This window comes from Excalfactoria chinensis, chromosome 1, assembly GCF_039878825.1.
Source record: "Excalfactoria chinensis isolate bCotChi1 chromosome 1, bCotChi1.hap2, whole genome shotgun sequence".
Lineage (NCBI taxonomy): Eukaryota > Metazoa > Chordata > Aves > Galliformes > Phasianidae > Excalfactoria > Excalfactoria chinensis.
This window is the reverse complement of record NC_092825.1, coordinates 61282690-61309863: the sequence shown is the minus strand read 5'-3', so window position 1 is coordinate 61309863 and position 27174 is coordinate 61282690. Positions and strand designations below refer to the sequence as shown.

Here is a 27174-nt window from a genome sequence, read left to right as displayed (position 1 = left end):
AAAAGCCAGATGCTGAAAAAGCAGATGTTTGGTTCCCAGAGGGCTGGACATTTAAACAGTGGAAGTAATCAGTAGTTCTCCAAAAGCCAAGGCTTCTAGAAATCAACAGCCTAAAAATTCACAATATTTAGAAGCTATCTTTAAAAATGGTAGCAGACTACGCTGCTGAATAGCTTATAATTCACCATACTGCTGGATTTAACATGTAGTGAGATCCTTTTAAGAAAACAATTACTCAAGGTCCCTGGCATGAATTAGGTTTCTCTGGTATGCTATCTCTTCAGACATCATATGTTTTATGGGAAATAACTGTGGCTTCCCTAAGTTTAGAAGGGAAGATAGCTGCTGACTAAGGAAACTGTACCACAGACATAATGACATTTTCACCGCTTTACAGTAGTTATGCAAGTAAGGAATGTATATGGTTCAATTAGCCATTTTACTTTCAAAATTTCAGAATATCAAGAAGCTGTATCTTTTTCAGCCCTGGGACATTATCTGAACATCCAGCTCAGACAGTGATAGTTTTTAGCATGACTTTCTAGAAAGAAAAAAACAAAAAAAAAGAACCAAAAAAGCTGAAATGTTTTGGTTAGCATTTTTGGGAATGGGAGGAAGCATTTGTTTTAAGATTATATCTCTCTATAAAACCAAACAAAGAATAACATTTCATTTGAAGATGATGTCAAGCTCATCTTTCCAATTTTTTTGCATCCTTCTGGGGAGGAAACCATTATTTCTCTTTTCAGTTGTGTCCCATTCAAGTGCCTGATCTGTGTGTAGAAAGACCATCACATATATAAACGTCCAAGAGCACAAGACCACTAGTCTGAAAAGTTATCTGCTTCTGAGTAACTACACTCATAACAGTAAGCATTTTTGCTTGCCCAGTCTTGAACATGAGGCCAAAATGTATAACAAGTCTACACTTCAATGGCACGTTGTTTAAGCCATGAATTCCCAATAAGCCAACTATATGCTGGATTCAACTCCAGTAAATATATAAAGGATGGAAGACTGTAATGTCCTTATAAAACATTATCCACAATTAATAAAGGTGGGTGCTTATCTTTACGTGCACCTTCCATTATCAGTCTATAATAGAATTATCATAGAATGGCTTGGTTTGGAAATGCCCTTAAAGATCATCTAGCTTCAATCTCCCTGCTGTGTGCAGGGTCGCCAGTCACCAGACAAGACTGCCCAGAGCCACAATGAGTCTTTGCTACGAATACTCAGTAATGTGAATCTTAATGTAGAACTACTTTCTATGTAGAAGGGGAGGATGCATGTTAGAATTGCTACATCCACATCACATTTCTTATAATTTCCAATTATCAGCAAAGAAATACTATGCTCATCTCCTATTGCACTTCAAAAGTGAGGGTGAGTTTGCTTTTTTTCCCCAAGACTTCAGGGTATCCCAAGACCCAACATTTCTGACTGTGTTCCTCCTTCAGGTTACATGAACAAGCAGCTCACCTCCTCCCTTTACCTTAAAACTCTATGACCTAATGTTTTACCACAAGCTAAAGGAATTTCCCAAGAATTAAAAATGCCATTTCCCACAATTATCAAGTCAAAAAAGGCATTAAAATTTCATCTTTCAGCTAGCTCAAGACTTTGCAAGTAAACCGCTCCTTTGGAAACAGCCCTAAACACAGGCTATATTGTATGCAGCATGCCTTAATACTACCATAATGCCACCAGGTATCCCCTTACGTAACATCTTACATCAGTCTCCCTCAGGGTGCTTTGCAGCAAAGAGGTAGTTGCCATTTTACAGATGGAAAAAACTGTGTTGCAGAGTGGCATTTCTAAGGACATTCATCAAATGGACAGAGAAACCAAGCCTTAGCATAGTGTTCTACTCGCATTATCATACTACTACTTTCCATTGAAGATGTTAATTGAAAAGTAAAAACAAAAATCATGTAATAGTTTTTTTCCTATCACTCGTTGCTATGGTTATATGCAGCAGAGCCAAGTATTTCTATTTGATATTTTTTTTCTGATGATCCTTTTCATGGTGTGATATTCAAATTGATAAAAATAGGCTTTGGGGCTTGCCTTTAACACTGTGCATCAGATCAACAACATAGCATGAGCAAGAGATCTCTTTCAATACCAGTGGTTACAAGCAAGCAAGAAACATCAGAAACTTGTATGCAAATATAAGAAATAGAAATCCGTATTTATTTGTCTCCATGTCTGTATATGGCTCTCAAAGGTTTTCAACAAGGCTTGTGGGGTATGTTTTGAGGATGGAAGAGGAAGAAGGCAAAAGAGAATGAGCATCAAATGCATGTTTCATACTTTATGCGATTTATAGATTTCTACTATAAAACAAATAATATGCAGGGAATGGTTCTATGAGGAAAAATACTATTTTCAGCTTATATGAGCAAATATTATAAACAAATGAAAATTCTAAAACTGATGAGTCGGCTATGTAGTCAATTATCAGACAAACAGGAGGACTGCCCAAAGACAGCTAGAGGCATTTGAAAAGAAAGAGTCATGTTTCTCAAATTCAACACTGTCAGTAAGCTCCCGCTGTGGATGCTGTTATGCTAACAAGTGCTTATTTGGCAGCTTAGCTTATGCTGTTCAGGGAGAGTAACTACAGGAGAAGAGAATAATCTTCTCTTAGTACACGCTGCAGTGCTCAAGTGGAAGATACAAGGGCTCCAGCATACGCAGTTAACAGTGAGAGTGCAGGAAAATCGTGCTCAAATGATGGAGTGTAGAGAAATAAGCATTTGGGACAGAATGCTGGCTAGTGGATACGTGGATGGATATTCATATCCACAAACACAAGCAAGCAAGAATGAGTACAATGTTTTGCTAATCCAGACAGGTTATTTGAGATCATCTTTGGAGCGATAAGCTTAGGCAGTTCCTTGCTAATTACAATACTTCTTGTTATGATTTTGGTAAGTTCCTCAGTACATTATAAAATTTGAATTTACTACCTAGGTAAAATAAAAACAAAAACATTCAGGAAGGAGTAATTATAGTGAAGAAAATAGGAGCAATAACTATTTGTCCTTTCCTGCAATTATACATCAGAAGGGAGCTCTTCTACTTCAGGCTGCTAAACAGTTCTAAAAGACATTATTCTACTTTTCTCACCTCAGCATTTCTGTATTATATGGTTCATTATATTTGGGAAGTAAGAATATTTGATGGAAAATCTGACAAAAATAACCCACACAACTTAATGTTTCAAATGTCTGTCTTACCTTTTTTTCTCTCTAAGGAACTCTCTTGCTCAAAATATCAAGATATATTCCAGCTTTCTAGTTATTTAAACTTGACTGACTATTGGTATCGTACCATAAGAAGTGTAAAGAAGTCCCCTAATTTTTAGATGAAAAGAACAATACTGTAAAAACTCTGATAAATTAGTGGACAATTTATATTAACCAGAACAAAAAAGTGTCTCAGTTGTGTTACAGTCGAAATTTCTAATAATCCCAGACCTGGTATTTTAAGCAACTTAGTCTGTTAGGAAACTGTATTCAGTCTCACACTAGAACTTCTAGAGAAGATAGAATGGAGAGCCAAAGACACTGGCTGAATTTTTGATTCAACTCAATTCATTCTTAAATCTATGTGCATGCCAAACTCCAGGTTACTTAAAGATGAGGTAATACCATACTTAATTCTTAACAGATTCTTACAGGGAAGTATTTCTTCTGGATAAGATCACATCCTGCTACACGGTCCATTTTAAGAATTGGTCTGATAGCTACAACATGGACTCTTTAGAAACAGATGTCAGGGAGATTTTTATCCTTATTGTAGTTAACATACATGAAAGTTTCAGGGATTTCAATGGTCTTGAAGTGTATCACTAACAAACTTCTCAAAGAGATCAAATTTCTTGTTTTGTTTTTTTTTTTATTTTGCCTGAGTTAAAACAACAGGGTAGTATTACAGACTTGCTTTTCCTGTTTCTAACACTTGTTTTGTCTGTCTGTAAGCCCATTCATCTAGATAACCAGGCAGGAAACTACTGATTTTGCTGTCAAGTGTTTTTCTACTATTTCAGCATGTGCCACTGTGATTCACCAAGGACTAAGATAAGCAACTGAAGCAATGCAACGCAGATAGCAGGAGCGTGTAGCTGGATGAAAAGCAATAGATAAGCTCAGCTATACTGGGAATCCCCACTGCTTGCCTGTACACTGTCAAGCATTTGAAATGGGCAGACATCAGTGTTGGAATAGGCACTGCAGCTGTAAGAAGGGGATTGGAGCATGACCAAACATTTAGGGAAGCTGGAATATCCTTAACTGCCATGGGCTGCACATCAGTCATGCTAAAGCAATCACAGAACCACAGCCTAGAGAGAACAACTATCTCACAAAGCTGGACCAACTGTCAGGGCAAGCTTACTGCGTGCCTTGATAGGCTCTGAGGCAGCAAGCGTGACTGTTCAGCTACAGCAATATATCGAATAAAAGAGTGAATGTTTACATCAGCATTTTAATTTCATTTGTTCCTTATGTTAAAACAAATACCACAAATCATACTGTGGAGCGTACTGTAGTACATTTTAATTTGCTAAATATGCTTTGTACAATGTTGGCTATCACGAGAGACTATGAAGACACTTGTTAAGGAGGTTCTATCAGAATCATACTTTATTCCAATTATTCTTTTTTTTTTTTTTTTTTTTTTTTTAACTATAAAACTATGCTTTTAAATGTTCAGTCTTACAATACTGAACAAACCAAATGAAGGTCCCTTCATTACTTTTGAAAGATTGAGAGTGACACATGTCAATACTACTCTTCCTACAGTGTTTATACATTCAGGATCTGATTTTTCTTTGAAGTGAAGTGGGTCTAATTTGGTTTAATCATTTTTCTGTCTATAAACAATCACCAGCTATCTGCAATGCACTTACAATGCAAGCCAACCTTGAGTTTTAAATTTAATTTATTATTGACTAATTTAAAGGAGATATTTTGTCAAGGCATGCTCATTACTTTAAGTGCAATTGCTTTTGAAAAGTTCTCAATCAAGAACTTAAAAGGTAAAAATGTCACCAAAAAAAGCATCAACCTTTTCATGCTGTTTTCCCTCTCTGCTTATCCTTTCTCTCACATCATCCAGCAAATGGTGGGTTTCAGGGCACAGAACAAAACATGTTTATGTTTTACTTATTATCTTACATAATAAGACCAGATGTCATTATTGTAATTGAACCTACCTCATTTCTACAAGCTGAAATCTTTTATTTTCTGTAATTTGTGGAAAATAGACCTGATAGCTGATAGACCGATGTGCTGTTTTTCCTGAAGTATGGAGAACTTTTTTCTGTTAATCTATTACACTATGCTGTCCAATGCTAAGAATGAAATACTTCACATACTATCTAATTATTCAGAAGATATTAGACAGCTAAGGTTTCAAACTGTTGATTAAAATTTGTCACTAGAACACTGCACAGGTGCCAGTTTGGAAGTGTTTCTTGTTTAACTGTCTGAATGTTCCACAGATGGATTTGAGTAGAAATTCCAGTATGTTTGACTGAGAAGCTCACAAAACATTATAACATTTAGGATTACAAGTGTCTAACATTCTGCTTTCCATGTTACGCTTCTACCAGTACCGTATTGGAATACAGAACGCAGAAATGGCACAAACAATTTAACAGCAACAACTTACCAAAGTGAGGAAAAATTTAGAAAGACTGCATCTATTTGACAAATGTAATGTGCTCAAACAAAAATGGTAACCTTTTCTTTCTTTGGTACCTATTTCTATGGGATTTTATTTATTTTTATGCTTAAGATTTCTCAGGATTGCTGTCACTCATTTAGCTCCAGCAGAGCAGGACCTAAGGGAGTGCAGAAGTAAATCAAGTGAGAGCAGCCATCAGCAACAATTTCTGTGCCATCAATAAAGAAGAGCTTTTAAATTTACTATTGATTAGGTTTCCATTACAGATGTCACGAAGCTGGCCCAAGGGACCATAATCAGAGAGGAAACAATTTTTACTGGGCAGATAGATAATACTCAGTCTCTGAGAACACTTGGCTTCCAGTGATGACTCACTTTTTGTTATCAACACATGGACACATAAAAGATAAGTCTCCAGAATAGGCAAGTATAATTTTAATAACAGCATGATGAACAGGAATGTGCAGGTCCATCAATGCAACTGTTTCAGACAACCAGAAGCTACAACTGTGAATTTCATACTTTAAACAGGTATAAGACAAAGACTACCACCAGTTAAGATATCACGGAAGGCTCTGGGGAAACCTCATTGTGGCCCTCAAGTACGTGAATGGAGTGTATAAACAGGAGGGGGTATGACTGTTTATGACGGTGGACAGTGGTAGGACAAGGGGGAATGATTTTAAACTGAGACAGGGGAGGCTTAGGTTAAATACTGGGAGGAAATTTTTCACTCAGAAGGTGGTGACATACTGGAACAGGTTGCCCAAGGAGGTTGTGGATGCCCCATCCCTGGAGGCATTCAAGGCCAGACTGGATGAGGCTCTGGGCAGCCTGGTCTGGTGGGGATTGCAACTAAGTGATCACTGTGGTCCTTTTCAACCCAGGCCATTCTATGATTCTTTGATGATTCTATTGTTCTTCAGTGAGGAGGACACAGTAAATCAAACGTGCCTGCGCACTGCACTTGCCATTAATGGTACTTTCTCTGATGCCATAGGCTGAAGGAACTGGTCAGTTTTTTTTCCCCTCTGGCTTCTTATACTCATGACATCTGTATTAATAAAAATCTGCAAAATTTTATCCAATATTGTCAAATTAGTAGAAATTCTTTGACAGAAAGAGGAATCACCTCAGTCGATTTATGTTCTCTTTTAAGGTGTACTCTGCATTTACATAAGTCAAATTAAACAGGAGAAAAACGTGTACAATTCCACCGTTTTATGAATCTAGATTACCTTTTCACAGGCTCTGTCTGCACAAGTGCTGCATCTGTCATGGCTTTCATCCACAACTCCATTTCCTTTCCTGTATCTGTGCAGAAATAATATGTCCTCATGTTTGGATGAGCTGCCTGATTGGAAATGATATGGTCATTGCAATAAAAATAGGAGATTCTGTAAAAGAAAAGAGGCAAATTATCTTACTGTATAAATATTCTAATTTCTTTTATAATAGCATTTCTGAAAATTATACTATCAGAAAAAATATCAGAAGAAATATTTCAGTGTTTGTTACGTTTCTTCTTCATTGTATTTGTATTTTCAAAATAATGGCCTACGATATTCAGTCATAGCTGTTTCTGCATTAACACATCTGATAAAAGACCCTTACAATAATTTCTTCCATTAAAAATAATATCAATTATTAATTAATATAAATGAATACAGTCAATCAATGTAAATAAGACTTGGACATAGATTTTTTTTGCCATCTTAATGATACAGTAAATTTTAGTCTATACTTACCACATTAAATAAAAGATGTGCTGCTTAGCAGGCCAAACGAAGAACCAAAAGGAGCTCGTAAAACACAAAAAAAGCCAAGAGAGAATACTTAGTAGAGTTATTTATATAATAATTAAAGATTAGCTGTGAAACGCTCCTAAAAGTGATTCATAATTGTGATTTAATTGATAATAAAACATCATTTTTATTTATATATATATATTGTATCTAAATAACTACAAAACTTTTCATTAGTGGATAAGTTTAGCTATGGATGCAGTTTACAATTCTAATACACCCGGCAGCATTTAAGAGCAATGAACTAAAAATAAATGTAATACGTGATATTTATCCATTTTCATACTCTGGTAACTATGTCTGTATTTAAATCAGACTAGAAATGTGAATCCTCTGCTACCATATTATGCAAAAATCAATCTCAGAAGCTGTTTGTAAATCCTTATTTATTTATTTATTTATTTATTTTATAACAGCTCAGTAAAATGAGTTCTGATCACTAAGTTGTTGCGCTTTCAGACATAAAATAAAACAAAAAGTTGATTTTTCTTACTTTAAAGGCATATTTCCGGTTAATATGGTCCTCAGGAGAAAGCACAGATATCTGAAAACTAGGTAGAAGTATACTACCTAGTATTCCTTCTTCCTTCTCATCTGCAAATAAATACTCTTTGATTAGAGAAACACAAGTATTTTGATGCATGACTCATATTCAGACACTTAACTGAAAGTCTCAAATTAATAATACATGGACAGTAACAAGAAGCTTATTGGTTCAGCTGAACATGAGCCAGCAGTGTGCCCATGAAGCCAACAAGGTATCAGAAGCCAGGATGTAGCCAGCAGGAGCAAGAAGATAATTGTGCCCCTGTACTCAGTCTTGCCAAGGCCACACTTCAAGTACTGTGTTCAGTTTTGGGCCTCTAACTACAGGAAAGATATTGAGGCCCTGGAGTATGTCCAGAGAAGGGCAACAAAGCTGATGAGGGGTCTGGAGCACAAGTCTTATGGGGAACGTCTGAGGAAACTGGGATTGTTCAATCTGGAGGAGGTTCAGGGGAGACTTCATTGCTTTCTGTAATTACCTGAAAGGACACTGTTGTGAGGTGGGAACTGGCCTCTCCTTTCATGTAACTAGCTATATTACTAGATGGAATGGCCTCAAGTTGAGCCAGAGGAGATTCGGGTTGGATATTAGGAAAAATATATTCTCCAAAAGAGTGGTCAGACACTGAAAAAGGCTGCCCAGGGAGGATGCTGAGTCACCATCCCGGCAGGTGTTCAAGAAGCATTCAGTTGTGGTACTAATAAAAATGGTTTAGTGGGGAAATATTGGTGGTAGGTGGAGAGTTAGACTAGATAACCTTTTTACCAATGTTGGTGACTCTATGTTTTTGAAAGAAAACACACTGCAGAATCCCAAAGCCTGATTCATTTGTTACAAAGCTATCTGTACAAGTTTGTATGATTCTGTAAGTGTCTGGCCCAAAAAACCTGCTCAGCACAGTGACATCTAAGCCATCTGAATATGGCCACTTTTGACATCTTCCTCCAAGATGGACAAGCATAAAAAAACTCTCATGGAAGTGCCAATTCTGTAGAAATTGAAATACATGAGCTATCTTATAGAAAACATCATGAATAGCTTCACCTGGAGGTTTTTCCTGTGGATCAGTGCTTACCTGCATAAGACTTCAAAAGTGAAAAGGAGAAGGAAGCTACACCTCTAACTTCATGGCAGGAGCAATACCTGAAATCTATGGTCTCCTCAGTAAAAAAATCGACACGTTCTTCTAACCATTTACTGATACTGGGCATAGGAAGCCAGGAAATTGTTATAATTTCCCTGAACACTTTACACTCAATTATGTTCTATTTGTACAAATAAATACATGTCAGATCATTTGCAAAACAAACAAAAACAATCTTTTCACTGAACCTTGTTTTATATACAATTTAAAGAAAACGACTTGTAAATAATAAATTGACATTTTAATTGGAAACCACAACCAGCTCTCAAATCCAATTATGCCTTTATCAAGGCATAATTGGATGCAATTCACAAAGTCAATCCTAATTGTATTTCAGACATAGAACTGCAATTCACATCCCGTATCTTTGGAGATCATCTGATAAAGCTTCTCCTAATTGAAGACACTGTCCACTGCAAATGTTATGAAATTCAGATGAAAAACTGATATTTCAAGTTGTTTCAAGCACATAAAATTAATGCTGTTCCAATTAAAGATGTACAGAAAAATATATGGAAACAGCTAGAAAGGAATGTGGATTCAAACATGGATTTGAAAATCTCACCTACTCACTAAACTCTGAAAAGCTGCATCTTTCATTGGAGTTATAAAAGAAAGTTCTACCCAGATATACTTGCATTACATGAGACCTTACATATTATGCTGCCTTAGATTTTTAACTGAAGAACTTAGTATAAAAACATTTTGATTAAAAGATGAAATGCAAGGTTTTAGGTTTACTTTCAGGCACTCAACTGTCTGCTCATATTCATGCCTAATACCATTCTCCTCCCTCCAAACTAGACAGACACAAAGGAATTTTCATTTTCCCCTATCAGAATGTGTGTCAAAGCTGGGCTTTTCCACTTTATTTGGACCACTTCTGGGGTTGGGGGGGGAGGGGGAAAATATTTTCTTCTGCTGTTAGATTACACTTGAACTTGTTTACTACCATGTCACACCCAATAGTGTCACATAAAAGCATTAAGCAATGGAGGACTTTGGTCTTTACTAAAACATACTCCTACATTGCATTTCTAGATTTTTTAAATCTGTTTCCCATCAGAACAGCTTTTATCTATACGTTATACTGCCCCAAACCGATCTTTACTTGTATGCTCTGCATGAATAATTCAGGGCAAAAATAGCAGATCTTCTGTTCAGTTCAAAGGTCTTTTATTTGTTGCAACAATAACCTTCTGATACCAGAGCAAGCAGTCTTTTATCCTTCAGTGAAACAGAAAAACAGTATTATCTAAGCACTGGAAAAGTACAATGAAACCATTTTTCATCTACAAATTAAATCCAAGCATTAGCTGCTAACACTTTAACACAGTGGTAAAACTTCAGTAAGATTTACTAACAGAACGTAAAAAACCCCAACAAACCAGTAACTACCAGGCAACCAGGAATCCTGTTTGAAGACTAGGAATGCTCCCCTCCTTTCCATTTAGTCAGTATCGGAGAGACAATGAATACAAGAACTTATAAGGACAGGGTCTAATGTGTCTATTCTTTTGCTTTAATATTTGTAGCTATTTTGAAAACTTTTAAGACTCACTGTGTCTAGCAAGTTTATAAGCTTTAACTGCTTTCTAGTAAGTGATAGCTAAAAGTTAAGTTTATCTCATAAACTAGACTGCTTGGATTTCAGCTCATGTGCCATGTTAGAATGAAGTAAAGGAAACAGATTACAGAGCTGCTTGGATTTACTTTATTCATTGTTGAGATTTTTTCAATCTTTGATTTGCAATACTTTAAGTCAATTTAATCTGTTCTCCACAAGTGGCAAAGCAGCTCTTTCTTTAGAGCCTTCACAAGAGAAAGCTTGGGGACTTGTTTAAAATCAGAAAGCCCCATAAGAAAGCACGGAGTACTTAATGACCACTTGGTTAAACACAACATAATTGCAGCACAATTGATGCCTCCATGACTGAAATTACAGCTTATTTTTTTCTCCAAAACTGTTTATCTACCAACATATACTTTTTGGGTAAAGAAATAAAGCCTAATGATTATATTTCAGTAATTCAGAATTTGTTAACTAAAACGATTGCAAAGAATGAGCTTTTATATTGCATGACCTATTAGTCTTGTTTAGTGCAGAAACATGCTGCACTTAATGGAAAAGCATTTCAATTTCATCAGTCACTGCTTTCAGGGTTATTAGCATCAACACTACTTACTACCAATTCAAAAGTATCCTCATAAGCTGAAAATCTCACCCTCCACAAGGCTGCAGATGGCCTTTATTGTTCATTTTCCTCTATTTTGCCATGCCTTACTCTTCTTTGCTCTCAGCCTCCTTTAAACTATTATTGGTGTACACCTAATTTCAGAACTGAATGCATTTCCATGTGCACAAGTCCTATTTATTTATCCTCTCAGGAGCAGTACAGTTAATATAATCTGTAATGATGATATTTTCTAACGTACAAATGCTCAGACTCAAATTGCAACCAGCTAACTTTTCCCTGTAAAACACACTGATGTAGCTACATAAAGGTACTAATTGATTTCTACTTTGTTCCTAATACAGTAGAGACTTCTACTCATGTAGAACTAGACAAAATTTCAGTTTGTAAGTATATATATATATACTTATATATAAGTATATATATATATACACCAGTATATATATATATATGCCTTTTGGGAATCTAATCAGTGCTCATGAATATATATATATATATATCCTCTATATCATTCCAAAGGCAGAGTTTTGGCCCCTCTCCACTATTCCTTTCATATCTCCATTTCAGTTAATTAATTTGCATGATAGATTAGATTTAACTTGGCATATTTACTTCCTAACAACAGAAGCAGTGAGAAAACTAAAACCCGTAATATGAACATATTAAAAAGGTGGCTGTGAATGGGTTTGCCCTTTGAGCATAACCTGACAGGCAGGAAGCAATTACGTGAAACTGCTAATTAAGAAAGGAAAAGATAAAAGTTAACAGGCCTGGATATTGGCAGCTATACAACTATTTGATCCATTAAGTCAAGTAGCAGCTTCTTTTTCCTATATTTGAGTAGCATTTTAAAATCCTGCTACTTGTAGTAGAATTGGCAGGCAAGCCTTTCCTGAATGGAACCTACCTCTGTAATAGAAGAGGCACAGATCTGAGAGAACAAACCACCGCTTCTTCCATAACTTCATTCCAGTACTGTCCTGTATTAATAAAAGCAATCACATTGGTAAACGGTAAACAGCTCACAAAGTAAACTGGGTACCACAAATCTGGAGTGGTGTGTTGTTCATTTTCTTAGCTAAGTCTTATTTTAAGTATCTTTTGACTTCTCACTGCAGAGCTGACACTGCAAATCATGATGATAACGCCAGGGAGCCTGATGCTAACATAAGAGAATGGATGAAACGAGAGCCCATTATCTCTGAGTGCTAGAGACCACAATCTACACTAAAGAGTAGATTTAAACCCTTTTTATTTTATTTTATTTTAAAATGCATGAGTAATTACTTAAAAAGCCATCCTTTGTTTTCTGAAACCATGTATTAAACTTCATCTTCTACTACTATTCATGTATCTAGAGCAAATTTCTTTCCAACAAAGTTTATTCCTAAAGCAATTCCATTTTCATTTATGTTTATAACCCATTTATACCACACAACTCAGAACGAAAGATTGTCACTACTGCAGTGTAAATAAGCTAAAGCACTGCAGCATGCACACATATCCTAGCAGAATTAGATTTAATAAATATGCTAATCTTCTCCAAGAAGAACGGAACGTGTGAATTATCAATATTCTTTTGGTGAATAGGTTTTATGACAACCAAGAAGGAATCAATAATGAAATCCAGAACTTTGCCTATACTCAAGAAATTGCTAGCATTATTTTTAGCCTCTTATTTCAAACTCAAGGCACTGCTTTTGGGGTGGAAGAAGATGAAGGATGGAAAAGAAAGGTTAAAGCAAGCATTAGCTATGCAACATTATTCAGAAAAAGTTAATAAATAATCATTTGCTACAAACATTTTCATAGACAGAATAACTAAATGTTTTATAGCCTCTTTCTTCCAAGGATTTCAAAGTGACTTAACAAACACTAATGAAGTCTGGAAGCACTGTCCATAGTAGTCAGCTCCTATTTCACAGCTGGAAAGGCAGACACAAAGCGGGCAGCATAGCTTCCTCCCCTCACTGACAAGGTCACTAACTCGGTAGTGGATTAGAACATGGGAACCCTGGCCCTACGGACACCGGCCATAAAAATCAAGCTTATGATTTGAAAATTCCCAAACTTCTTCAGCATAAAGGATCACCACAAGCCCTCAGGTGGACTTGCAAAAGAAGCTGTTACACAACATCGGATTACTTCCATCACTGATAAACACCAACAGGTCTCTACATGGATGCATGCATAATTCTACCCAAAATGACCCATTCCAGGAATGATCTTTCTACCTTCATCACTCATAGCAGAAGAGTATATAAAATGAGTATGTGGTTCCCATACTTTGACTTTTTTTCCTACTTAAGAGTAAATCCCTTCTGTATCAGTAATTTACAAACTACTTTTTCCCCTCATTGTTATGATTACGTCATAATTAGAAGAATCACACAAAATTGGCATTATATTTAATGAGACAGCACACCCATAGCACACCCTGGATAAAACAAAACTCATTGTTCTCTGTGAGTGTATGAATATTCTAACAAAGTTATTATATTACAAACAGAAGTCAGCATCAAATTTTTATGTAAATTTTTGAGTCTGTTTCTTACAAAACACAGTCTAATACTTCAGCATTTAAACCATCCTGCATACAAATCCTGTCCAATGGTACGCATATAGACAATGAAGTGGACAGAATGCTGACTGAAATGCTGGGCCCAGATGGCAGTCATCAGCAGCTGGTGAGGCCAGTTACTATTGAGGTACCCCAGGAGTTTACACTGTGGCCAACACATTTTAGCTTCTTCATTAATGACCTAGATGCTGGAACAGAGTACACACACAGCAAGTTTGCAGATGGTAAAACTGTGCAGAGTGGCTGATAAACCAGATGGTTTTGCTGCCATTCAGTGGGACCTCAGCAGGCAGGAAAATTGGGCAGAGAAGAATCTCATCAAGGTTCAACACTGGAAAATGCAAAGCTCTGCATCTGATGAGAAGTAACTCTATGCACCATCACACTGGGACTGATCAGCTGCAAATGAGCTCTACAGAGATAGATGGTGGGGTCCTGGTGGACAATAAGCTGATCATGAGCCTGCAAGGCACTCTTGTGGCAAAGGATGACAATAGCATCCTGGACAGCGTCAGGAGTGTTGCCCAGAGTTCCAGGGAGGCCGCTCTCCCTACTCAGCAGTCCTGATGTTTGTCTGCAGCCCTGGTCTAGAGATGTGGACATAATGGCATACAGCAGAGGGCCTCAAAGATCATTATGGGGTTTAAGAATCCTTTGTGTGAAGAGAGGCTGAGAGACTGGAGCCTGTTAAGACTAGAAAAAAGGCAGTTCAGTGGAAATTTTATCAATACCTGATGGCTGAGTATAGAGAATATGGGACCAAACTCTTCTCAGTGGTGCACAGTGACAGGACGAGAAGCAATGGGCACCAATTTAAAATAATGAATTTCCATCTGGGCAATGCTTATTTGTTTATTTAACTTACTATGAGAATGATCAAATGCTGGTACAGATTGCCCAGATAGGTTCTGCTTAGTCTCCATCTATAGATATTAAAAACCTGACTGGACACAGCTCTTGGAAACTGGCAATAACTGACCCTTCTTGAGCAGGGAAAGTTGCAGCAGATGGTCAAAAGGTCACTTCAACCTTAACAACTCTGTGATCTTAAACGATAGCTACTTCTTCATTAGGAAAATACTACATTGAAATTGACTTTATAAGAGTAATAAAGAACACAGAGACCACGAGAGTATCTAAACACAGAAAAATCTACACCTGACGTACACTTACTACTAAAAAGCTCTGCTACTATAAAAGTTTCTATCTGCTTAGTAGTAGATTTTTAAAACTGACTCATCAACAGCATCCAGGAAGCTACCTGGGTCATAATATTCTATAAGGGACAGTAAACGATAATGTATGTTCAAAATTATATACACAGTGTGCCTCAGTAGAGTTTAAATGCAAAGTTCTAAACAGGTTCTTAGTGGATTTAAAAAACATATACCAAATACGATTGAGTTGGTTTTGCTATCTCTTGCAGGGCAAGAAAAATGGAAGTGGTCTGGTATTGCTGACTAGAAAATCTACAGTAGGTTGGGTGTGCTGCCAGTAAATAGAAATGATCAAATGCATAGATTAGTTTACTTCCAAATGATTGGGTTTTGTATATTATACATGCCACACACAAAAAAGCCCACCCAACCAACAAAAAACCCACTCCAAAGATAAGAAGGGGAAGAATACCTGTTTGTAGAGCCAGCCACGTCTAACAACTGGTGCATTAGGATTTCTCTTTATTGAGTTTGATCTCTTTCCAAAATTATGAACCTTCTTTGACGATCGCGATGTCTAAATTAAATGGAACAGGTTAAAGAAAACATCATATCAATATCTGTAAAAAATCATAATGCATTTTCATGCCTTGTTTTTTTTTTTTTCCTAAATCATCATCTCACACACATCTCTGGAGGACTGCAGAACATAAACTGTATTTCTTTTATAGATAATCACAATTGTTCTGCTGGCTTCAGCATTTTTTTCTTCCCCTTTGCAGAAAGTTTAAAGACAAATCCCAAGACAAACACTTACAGGTTTTATTTATTTATTTAAAGAAGAAAAAACAAATACCCACCTCATCTTATTATTAGGCAGGTAGCAAACCTAGCAAGGTGTACTTTTAGTTCCTTCTAAGAGAACTACTGCAATGACAAAAAAACTTACAATACCTGGACAAGAAAATTTTTATCTTTCCCGCTTCTAACAATGACTTAATGAATAAAATGTGATAAGGTTTCAACAGGACATAATTTTCAAAGGCTTTTTCTTGAGTCTCCCACTTTCCTAAAGCATGCAGCAACTTCCTAAAATTCTTTCTTCTCCTTTAAGAACCTTCTTGCTATAAATCTCTTGGATGGTTTGAATATTCAGTATTTTATCTGCCTGCACCAAGGCCTACTTTGAGTCTTTTGTCCTGAATCTCATTCCTATAGTTGCTCACACCTTTTATATCCTTACAGCTACGCAATGATCACAGATGATTTCATCCTTCTTTTACTTGAGAAAACAAAACAAATTGGAAAAGGCATAAAGAAATGTGCAGTGCTTGGCCAATTCACATTTTATTCTTTTCAGCCTACATTTAGAAAGTCTGCTCTGCAACTAAATAAACGGAATGTTTATTGTTTAATTTCCATAAGATTGGTGCCTTAAAGACCCTGCAATGGGATACAGCAAATCACCCCATTTTGCAGAGGAAGGAAAGCCCAGACAAGTTTTTTATGTCCTGTGCTTGGCTCTGCTCGAATCCCACTGTTTTAATTTGACAGTATAATCCTGTGCTTCAGCTTCCCCATCTCTACTGCTGAGACTAACGATAAGGTTATTCAAAGTTCCTAAAGGAGATGCTCAAATGGAAAAGCTAGACACACACTCGATTTCTGTTGTTGAAAATTACAGCATGAGGTTTCTCTATGAAAATTCAACATGCCTCAGCAAACTGCATGCTTGTTTATACATACATTGGAGAGAATTCCACAGTGAGTTAAAGAATCAAACTGAAAGCTGCAATTAAGAACACTGTGCAGCTTTTGTCAATGATGTCATTTACTGAAGGATACAATATATCTTAGTCTACAAAGAATGACATTACAAAACCTATGTGTGTTTTTCTGAAGGCTACAACACTATGAAACAAGGTCATTTTGTGTTTCTTTTTTTTTTTTTTTTTTTTTGAAGAATCAGCAGGGAATATAAGAACAATCAAAGTGCTTTTAATTTCCCTTGGAGACAGAGAAATTTGACTCAGCTCTGTTTGGAAAGCAAGACAGTAAGCAACTGAAGTCATAATTCAAAATGAAAGTAAAATCTTTCATATTTTCATCTGGAAAATTCTACCAGGGCAAAATGGACAAAAGTTTTTAAGTACACAAGAGAAGTACAACATGCAGGTATAAAAAAAGAAAATACAGGGAACCCCTAGCAATTCAGAGCGTATTATGTAAAGTAAATCCACACCACAAAATTATACAGTGAGAGCGGGGCAAGTCTCTTCTCACTGGTGACAAGTGACAGGACAAGGGGAAATTGCCTCCAGTTGCACCAAGGTAAGTTTAGGTTGGATGTTAGGAAACACTTCTTTACAGAAAGGGTTGTTAAACACTGGAATAGGCTCCCCAAGGAGGTGGTTGAGTCACCGTCCCTGGATGTGTTTAAGAGCAGTTTGGATGTGGTGCTCAGGGATATGATTTAGCAGAGGCTTATTAGAGTTAGGGTACTATGGTTAGGATGAGGTTGGACTTGATCTCTGAGGTCTTTTCCAACCTGGGTAATTATATGATTCTATACTTGGAAGGGACCCACAAAGATCAGTGAGTCCAATTCCAGGCTCCCATGTTTGGGGCTGCGCCTGTTGTCCTGGGCAGCCTGTTCCATGCCCACTGCCCTCTGGTGCAGAACCTGTCCCTTTCATACCCTTTTTATGCTGTGTGCCCGAACCTGCACTCAGTGCTCGAGATGAGGTCGCACAGCACAGAGCAGAGCTGGACAACACCTTCCCCTGCCTGGTGTTGGTGCTGGACCTGATGCACCCCAGGGCACAGTTGGCCCTTTTGACTGACAGGGCACTCTGCTGACTCATGTCCAACTTGTCAACAGACAGAACCCCCATATCCCTTTCTGCAGGGCTGCTCTCCAGCCTCTCATCTCTCAGTCCTTTTATACATCCATACAGACATCTAAGTTCACCTGTATGTCTACTATATGGTCATATTACACAAAAACTGTGCCAAGATTTTGATCAGAAGCAATTTGTAATGCTCATATCTTCTCTAAAGTTCAGAAGCTCTTAAGAGTTTGAAACTTCCTATGCTTGTTACATGGCTAACACATTAAGAATGCTTCTGAAAACAAAATCAGTCCTTCAAGTCTACTGAAAATTCAGACAATTTAAATTGATTTATCTGAGGTAAGTCTGATAAAAACAAACAAACAAACAAACAAACTGACTTCAATTTCACTGAGCTCTGAGCAAAGATTTAGTGGGTTAATTATACATCTTACCACTCATGAATACAAATGCCCATTAATTCAATAGAGCATCACAATTGATTTCTAATTTTAGCAAATATGGAGAACACTTTTGGTGATTTGTGATTATTTTACCATTTATGTCATAATGAGAATATCTGTTCACAATCTAAGCCTCAAGGCAATGATTATTTTAGGATATTCAAATATTGAAGGTGTTCAGTTTTCAAAATTCTTAGGCCACCTCCTCCTCCTTTGACACCTGGCATCCCTGTCCATCTTACGTTCCCTTCACACACAAACCTGACATAACGAGGAAAATGGGAATAAAGGAAATAATCACAAATGGAAGAATTAAAACACTTTTCAGCCCACAACACTGTACGTAGAGGACATATTGCACAACTCCAGCTTCTGAAGAAAGCAAAAAGACAGAAGGATAATGTATGACAGTTCTAATTACTGACCACTTGATGGAAGATGTAGAAGGCAACAGAACTAACAAACTTAGTCACATTTTATATAATTAGATCAATTCTGAGGAATGATCCCGGAAACTGGGATGTCTCTAAAATCAGAACCTATGGGACTCTGCACAGTGCCAGTAATGATAAAGAAGTCAGGAAATCCAATCAGTGATATTTACTCTTTCTCCAGTGTGAAGAAAACAAACACCAGAAAAGTCTTGATCTCTGGGCAACACCTCATTCAGTAGCTGGGGCTGAATACTTAATGACTGTTTCAGCTGCTCTTCTCTGAACTTAGCTGATGGTAGACACCGAATTTACGTAAGTCTTCTTCCCCAGTTACAGAAGTGCTAACTGTACCTAAAAACGTTCTTTAACTAACATGAAAATGATCGGTGCTAAACTTTAAAAACAAGGCTCAAGAAACATCTCAATGTAAACTCAAAAGAAAAGGATACTACATTTTTTGTAGTTTTCAACTTCTTCCTAAAAATATATTTCTGCTGTTTAAGGCTTAAATTATCCTCCAAACCACAAGCCAACATAGTCCTGCCTTCTGTATTTTGCAGGCAATTTCGGTGCCTTTCAATATTGCAGTCTTCCATGAACTGAGTGGGTTTCTGCCTCAGCACTTTAGCTTGGATTAGGAGGTTGCTCTTGAAAATAATCTCCCAACCATTCCCCCTTCCTGTGCTTTAGTTTGCTTAGTAGAGCAAACTCTATTTACTTTGGATAAGCCTAAAATGTAAAATAAGGACTAGCCTGAAGATAAACCACAAAAGCACAGCACAGATGCTTGGTCCAAAGCTCCAGTTCTGCCCTGCACGTCGCTCCTGTTTACTGTGCCATTTGCTAATGTGGATGCATCTCATGACTACTTCTGGTTAAACTGAATCTCGATCAGACGTGCACTGATGTACTAAAACTAGTTATTTAAAGCTGGACTGCCTTGAGGGCTTTATAAAATATATATAAAGTGATACACATATAAACAATCTGACACATCCTAGCTGTAATAGAGACTTCATTCCACTTGCGGTGAGAAAATTGTTAGCATGGTTCTGTGGATAATTGGGCAAGGGAGATGAACTGTGGAGAGGGGCTAGTAGCATGCCTTACTTTACCTACATATGGAAAAACTGAGCCCCAAAATTCATTTCAGAGCATGTAACTATACTGGTCTAGGTAGTGACCAATATAGTTCCTTTAAAAGGAAAGGTAGAAATATATATGTCTATAGCAGCCATAAGCCTGTGTAGATCATTTCCAAAGTCACAGGTCTGTTGGTTTCAAATTTAGAGACAGTCCAAGACAACAAGGAAGAAGTGGCACCTAAAAGACTACTCTGTCTGGGACTGTAGTGTAATCTTTGGCTACCATGCTTTATCTAGTGGGAAAGAAAGGGCAGTAATAAGACTTTTATCTGAGATTGATTTTTGTCTCACCCCATTCAGACCTCTGAACAGCAATGGACTTCAGAAGTCTTTCTGCTATAAAACAGAAATTTATCCAAGTGTCATGCCTATTCTGGATCAATAAACATTCATGAAAGGGACTACATACTTCTACACCACTCAACTATCTGAAATTTTAGTTGCAAGTATAAACTTGACCTCCATTCCTCATTATCTTCCAATATTCAGTACAATAATGAGTTATCTTTGAAAATAGGAATACCCAAAAAAGGTAGGCATGGGCTGTCCTGTGACATAATTTCTCAGTAATACTCTACTCCTCCTATAGCACTGCAATAGACATATTATATTCAAATGATGACAAGATAGCTAAGAATTTTACTCTGTACTGTTGGTGTACTGTTTTCACTTTATGTGAAAAATAAAAACAGAAGAAAATCAGTTGTTGCATCTAGATACAATCAGTAGGGAATTTCTGTTCAGTCATCTTTAAAAGCAATTTAAACCATTAGCCTTAAAGAATCACCAGAAAAGGTTGACTAAATGTTAGCTGTGGGACAGTTACAAATTATTTATATTCTGAAAGCAAAGCTTTTATAATGGTGTTGAAGTAATTCAGATAAGATTACATGTGAAAACTGATGTACAGTAATTGCACATGCAGGCACATGAATCATTAATATTTTAGATGCATTTTACATGTAGAACAAATAGACAAGAGGAATGAAGAGTAGCACAGAAGCCTTTCTTCAAAAAATAGGAGTTTCCAAAGGAAGTTGAAGAGTCATTTATCAAAGAAAGTAAGGAAATTACAATAATTGGCCCGTAGCAATCTCAATTTCCATCTTGAACACAGTGAAACAAACAGGCCAGAGAGCATTTTCAACTATCCTTTTGAAAGGAAACTATGAAAATATGTTTGTAAAACATATGCTCCTAATCTGGAATTAGCTTCTTATGTTTAATCTAAAAGCGCTTCCTAGCTGGCTCTGTTGTAATTCATTTTCTGTCTAACTATTACTGCACTCTTCAACACTGTTACAGCTCTAACAGCTCTTTCTGGTTTTTAAGATGGTTTTCCTGCACTGATGGAAACATGACTGTACAAAATTTGAGATTACAGGTTTGGTTTCTGTTTCTAACTTATCTGCAGCTCCTTTTATTTCCCCCAGCAACAACAGATTAATGCATAGTTTGAAAGCTAGAGGCTTCTTCTCATTAAATAACAGTTTTCTAATGTCTTATTGACATTGTTGGATAAAGCCAGTGAGGTTAAAATAGATATAATTGAATCCATCCTCCGGGTAAACATTTGGACATCGACCTTAACATTTTGAGCAGCTGGTTAAATGGGGAAGATGGGACACAAATTAAGGTAGTTTAGGAATCTCCAGGATTTCTCCCAGAAATTTTCTCAAGAAACCAGGATTTCTGGTTCAGCGTCAGCAAATCATGATATCTGCTCTTTCATTTTACCACAGTATCACCTTCCATCTCTTTAGTAACCACATCAATTAGAATTCTCTGTATTTTAGCAAAAGAAGTTTAGCCAACCGTTTGTGTATCTAGCAATTTCCATGACAATGCTTACAACCAGATGTCTGAGCAGTTACCCAAGATTGCTCATTCACACTTACTTGATTAGAAATGTTAAATTCTGTAAACAAGGCGTGTGCAAGTTCTATGATCTGAGATATCTGATGAAATTTGCAACTTCTGTGATAATTTGTTTCAAACACCTCAGTTACCAAATTAAGCATAATAGGAACTGAGTGCCCTAAAAAAGATAATACGCTTCATTTCTCTTTTTAAATGGAATGCTAACATAACACTGAATAGTACTTTGTGATATAACTGAATCATTTTAATTTTAACTTTTAATTTTGGACATAGAGACTTACTCTGCCCACAGGGCTCATGGGATGAGCAGCATAATCTGATGTCAGATTATAGTTAGTTGCTTCACATATCATGCTTACAGGTCTCTCCTTCTTTTCTTCAGATGTCATTGCTGCAGCAGTCCTGAAAATAGAAACAGAATATGTAATAGCACTAGAACATGCTGTGTATGCACACTGCTATTAAAAAGCACCCCCAGACGTAGCCTAATACAAGCTGCGTCCTACTTTTTCAATTTGAAAGCAGTTCACACTTCATTGTAAAGTTACCTGCACTGTGTTTTAATCTTAAATCTGTCACAGATGAATTTAAGATGTTTAAAATAGGGTTTCTTTATTATCTTATGCTTTAGGTGGGAAGGAAAAATGCTTTGATATAGAAATAGGAAGAAATGCTCTCCAAAGCCACATATGGCTTTGCCTCACTTCCCAGAATCACAGGATGGTTTGGGTTGGATGAGACCTTAAAGCCCATCCAGTTTCAACCCTTCTGCCATGGGCAAAGCTGCCATCCACCAGATCAAGTTGCCCAAGGCCCCATCCAACTTGGCCTTGAATATCTCCATGGATGGGGTATCCACAGGCTTTTTGGGCAGCTGTTCCAGTGCCTCACCACCCAGTTAATGACACAGAGTAAGCCTCTTCTCTTTCAGAATACACACATTTGTGCAACTTCATATGCTGTAGTTGTGACAGTTTGCCACTCTAGTCACAGCGAAACAGGTGTTGCAGCAGTAAATAGGACACCCAACACCCAGCTACATATGGCATCTTAAAGTCAGATATGACTACCACGCATACCATCTCACCTTTGCATTTTGTTTGTGTAAGCTACAAAATTAATGCAAAGATAGCAAATACATGCTATTACCTATTGATTCAGAAAATGCCTCTTCAGAAAAGATCAAGAAAATAACTAAGAAAAACTATCAGATAAAACAAGGTAAATTAAACACACTTGGTTGTGCCTATAGGATTCATCAGATAAAACAAGGTAAATTAAACACACTTGGTTGTGCCTATAGGATTCAAAAATAGCTTCCCTGTTGGAAGTCTCCTGGATTACTACATAATAAATACAATGTTTTTCAACACTATAGAATATCTGAAGTGACAAATGGAAATCCACACAGTTAAACAGAGTACATTTCTACTGTATAACCAGGCTGGTTTATGGCTATTATTTATAAAAAAACAAAAAACAGTATCAAGTATTTAATATTACTTTCAATTAATTTAAACAAATGAAATTATATACATGGTAATTTGACTCGGAAAAAAAATAAACATCACAATTAGCAATCAATCACAGAGGCTTATTTAAATGTCAGACAGTTTTAAAACATGTAATTCATAGCCACTTACTGTTCATTCACAACAAAAATACAGTTGTCCTGCGATGGCTGTCCCGTTACTGGATGTTTGCAGGTTACTTTCCGTTCATTATGACTGTAGAGGTGAGATAAGGAACAACTCTTAGGCATAATTTTTGTCAGTTTTCCACCTCAGCCACATTAAGCCACGTCAAGTATATCAAACCAATGAAACTGAAGTTACTCATTTAAAATGTTCAGATAATGCAGATTAATATTCAGCGATTGCAACAGAGCTGTGTCATGCTCAAGGTCTGCTTTAGTCAATGATTCTAACCCGGCACGCTGCTCCACTGCACCTCACAGCACCAGGGTCTGTCAGCACAGGCCTTTGCCCTCACCAGTACACACCAAACTCAGCACAGTATTTTTTTTTTTTGCTAAATCACAGCAGCTCCAAGAACATGAAAGAAACTGCAAAAATTCAAGGGCTCTCAGCTGCTGTCACTCACGAAGGAAATGTTTTGACTTCAGCCTTCCAGCCCAAGAGGAGACAGGAGCAAAGGGAAGAAGGTCCTGCTGTAACTGCCTACAAGACATGCCCATCAAGTGACTCTTCCATGCTGGTCCTGCAGCAGACTGGGGCTTTCCTGCAAGTTTCAAGGCCTCGCAGCCCCAGCCATATCATGAGCAAGCATGCATGAAAGTGCTGAGCTGCCAGCTGGCAGAACAACCAGCCTGGGCCACTGTGAGAAGTCAAGGCCCGAACTGCAACAACCCCTGGGAACTGCTTTCCTCAGATGCAGGGGCGGAGCAGGGCAGGTTTGCTGATGAAATCTGAACTTGGTTCAGTGACTAAAAAGCACAGAAGCTGAAATCAGACTAGGAAAGGGCAATGAGCATGGGATGAAGGTGTATTAAACAGGTATACTCGTGTTATTTGAAAACAAAGTCTCCTCACATACTTTTAACACTTTATACAATCAAAAAATATTTAATACAAAGAGTAAAACTGAACTGAAACTGAAAGCAGCACTGTAAATAATGAGGAAATAATAATTCCCTTTAAAATATGTATTTTTGCAAAGAACACGGGATACAATATGTAGAACCTTATAGAATATATGCCTTTTTTACCCCAACTTCAGGCTTAAAAATATTTGTGGACAGAGCACAAACCTGGATGAAAAAAGTGTGCTTTAGTTTTGAGAAAACAGAAGAGGTACAAAAGGACAGGAGCTCTAAAGGCCACATTTTCCCTAGCAGCTCCCTCTTTTACTGCCTGTTTGCCTAACCTTTTCGGCTTTCACAACTATGAAGCACAACTCATCTTGCAAATGTTATGCACTCTGCTCTTCTGGCTTCTTAAAACAACAGAGACTACACAAGGCTATCTTAACGTTCCCCAGGCTCTTGAATGTTCCTTTTGTTCATAATCATTTTGCAGCTTTGGAGCATAACTTAATTACAAGTTAACTTCATTCAAAAAACCCATAAAATATTCACATTTCTTCCATGAACAGTGGGGTAGTTGAATAAACCTGCATAAACCTAAGACGCAAGATTAGAAACATAACTCCGTTCTTTGCACTGTCTGCCTCCCTCTGCTGAAATTTAGTGGAATTTATAAACCTACAAATACCTAAATGGTATATAAACACGTTATGGAGCATAGTTAATGAGCTAACAAACTCTGGTAAGTAATCTTTATCTTTTCAGTAAATTCGGCAGAATTCTCAGCTCAGCTTCCAAAGCAGCTTTTGTTACAGAAGCTCATTTATAACAGTAAGGGGAACGGAGGAAGACCACAGGAGTATGTTTGTACCATTCCTAATCGCCACGATCCTGCAACAACTTTAAAGTGAAAATGACCCACACTGAAGAGAACTCAAAAATGTTCCTGAGGAACTGGGTATGAGTATTCTGCCGAAAAATTATGATAATTATGATTTGTGTTAAACCCCAACAGCCAGCTATCTGCTGAGATCCAGTACTGCACAAAGAAATGGATCAAGACTTTTGCTCAAGCACCAACAGTAACCAGGTCTGCTGCAGAGGTGTCATATCCCAGGCGCTGTGGGAATGCACCTGGCACATGCTGACACAGGAACGGGCAGGATTCAACAATCCCATGGGCAGGTCATGCAAAGCCAGGAGGGAAAACAGATAAGAGGAGGAAAAGAATAAACAGAAGAGAGGCAGCGTTTTGTTTTGTTGTTTCTTTTTTTCCAAGTCTCAAATCATATAGTGAGTCAGTACTCCAGTAGTAACACAATGTTTTTGAACAACATATGGTTTTCTGTACTGCTCAAGCTGACTTTGAACATACAGAAATGTAGCTGACATTACACACAAGCAAAAGGCAAGAAAAATCATAAAACATGAAACAATGTCCAGTGAGGTATAAAATTCCTTAAAGCATTTTAAAGACCATTACAGTCACTTCCCTTTCAGTGAGACAAAGGCAGAACAATCTTTTCTTTCTCTTCAGCTGAGATGGAAGTGAAATCTCATAAGTGAACAATGGAATTCAGCTTGAACAGAAGTGTGACTACTTTAATATGTCTTACTGGATGAACAGACTTTAAACAATTCCATTTAAAACTTGATCATTACTCATCAGAAACGTTGCATTTTTGGCATTCACTTAGCAGATATTTTGACAAGACTTCTCAAATTGCTGGTGTAAGATACAGAGTATCTTGGTAATTGTTGTCATAACCCTCCTACCTAACAGTAGTTTAAAGAATTTGTTTTAAACCAAATCATGCAGATTACAAAAAGTTTCATTAGAAGCCACGTTTAACCTAGACAGCTGTCCAAGAAATTTCACCCTGGGCCCACACCCAAGCTGCGTATCTTGTCAATGACTCTCAGGGGAAATAAAGCAAAAATATTTTCTTTTACTGCAAATTTTATTTTCCATTTTATGCAAACTCCGCTCTGCAATTCAGAATTTCAACTCTGTGTCTATGTCTTTATCACGTGATCAAGAGCGATTTACTTTGATAAAGGCAGCCAGAAGGCTGCGCGTTCACTTTCTGCTGATGCAGGGATACAGCCTCCACATCGTATATGGATATAACACACTTTTCTTCTTTCTTTCTCAGAACGGCTAAGGCTAGAAGAGACCTTTGGGTATACCTGCTCAAGGAAAGCCACACAGAGCAGGATGCTCATGATGAATTCTAGGAGGATTCTGAAGGTCTCCAAGGAAGGTAATTCTACAAGTCACCATTTCTGGTAACAATGTGTGTTGAGAGAGCAGGGTAACTATATATACAAACAGCCGTGCTTGTACCAAAGGATTTGACTGACCTTTTCTATTTCAGCAACCAGAGTCAGTTTGTATTAATGGCCTGCTACAGACCAGAGCCAAAGAGGGAATAAATTCCCTATTTTGTTAGTATTCGTTAGCAAATTCTCAAGATTCAATATTAACCATCAAAGTTTGCCAATGATAAGCATTAGACTCCAGAAATGAACACTGCTGACTAAGATCACAAAATGGTTTGGCTTGGAAGGGACCTTAAGGCTCATCTACCTCCAAACCCCCTGATGTAGACAGAGCTGCCACCCATCAGCTCAGGCTACCCAGGCACCCATCCAACCTGGCCTTGAACGTTTCCAGGGATCCACAGGTTCTCTGGGTAGCAGTGCCACTGCTTCACCACCCTCTGAACAAAAATTGTTTGCTTACTC

The 27174-nt window shown here is 37.4% G+C and overlaps 1 protein-coding gene across 12 annotated transcripts in view; it reads right to left on the bottom strand.

Moving 5' to 3' along the window:
- Window positions 1–27174, bottom strand: part of PLEKHA5 (pleckstrin homology domain containing A5) — a 162342-nt gene that overhangs the window by 45596 nt on the left and 89572 nt on the right. For all 12 annotated transcript variants that reach the window (XR_011902634.1, XM_072326737.1, XM_072326754.1 and 9 more), the window contains exons 4-9: window positions 23525–23608; window positions 22163–22283; window positions 15599–15703; window positions 12296–12368; window positions 7996–8096; window positions 6936–7051 (exon numbers count right to left, since the gene is read on the bottom strand). Coding sequence is in view for 11 of the 12 variants with exons in the window: in XM_072326737.1 (XP_072182838.1) it covers window positions 6936–7051; window positions 7996–8096; window positions 12296–12368; window positions 15599–15703; window positions 22163–22283; window positions 23525–23608 (600 nt within the window). In the remaining variant the exon portion in view is untranslated. The remainder of the gene's footprint in view (window positions 1–6935; window positions 7052–7995; window positions 8097–12295; window positions 12369–15598; window positions 15704–22162; window positions 22284–23524; window positions 23609–27174) is intronic.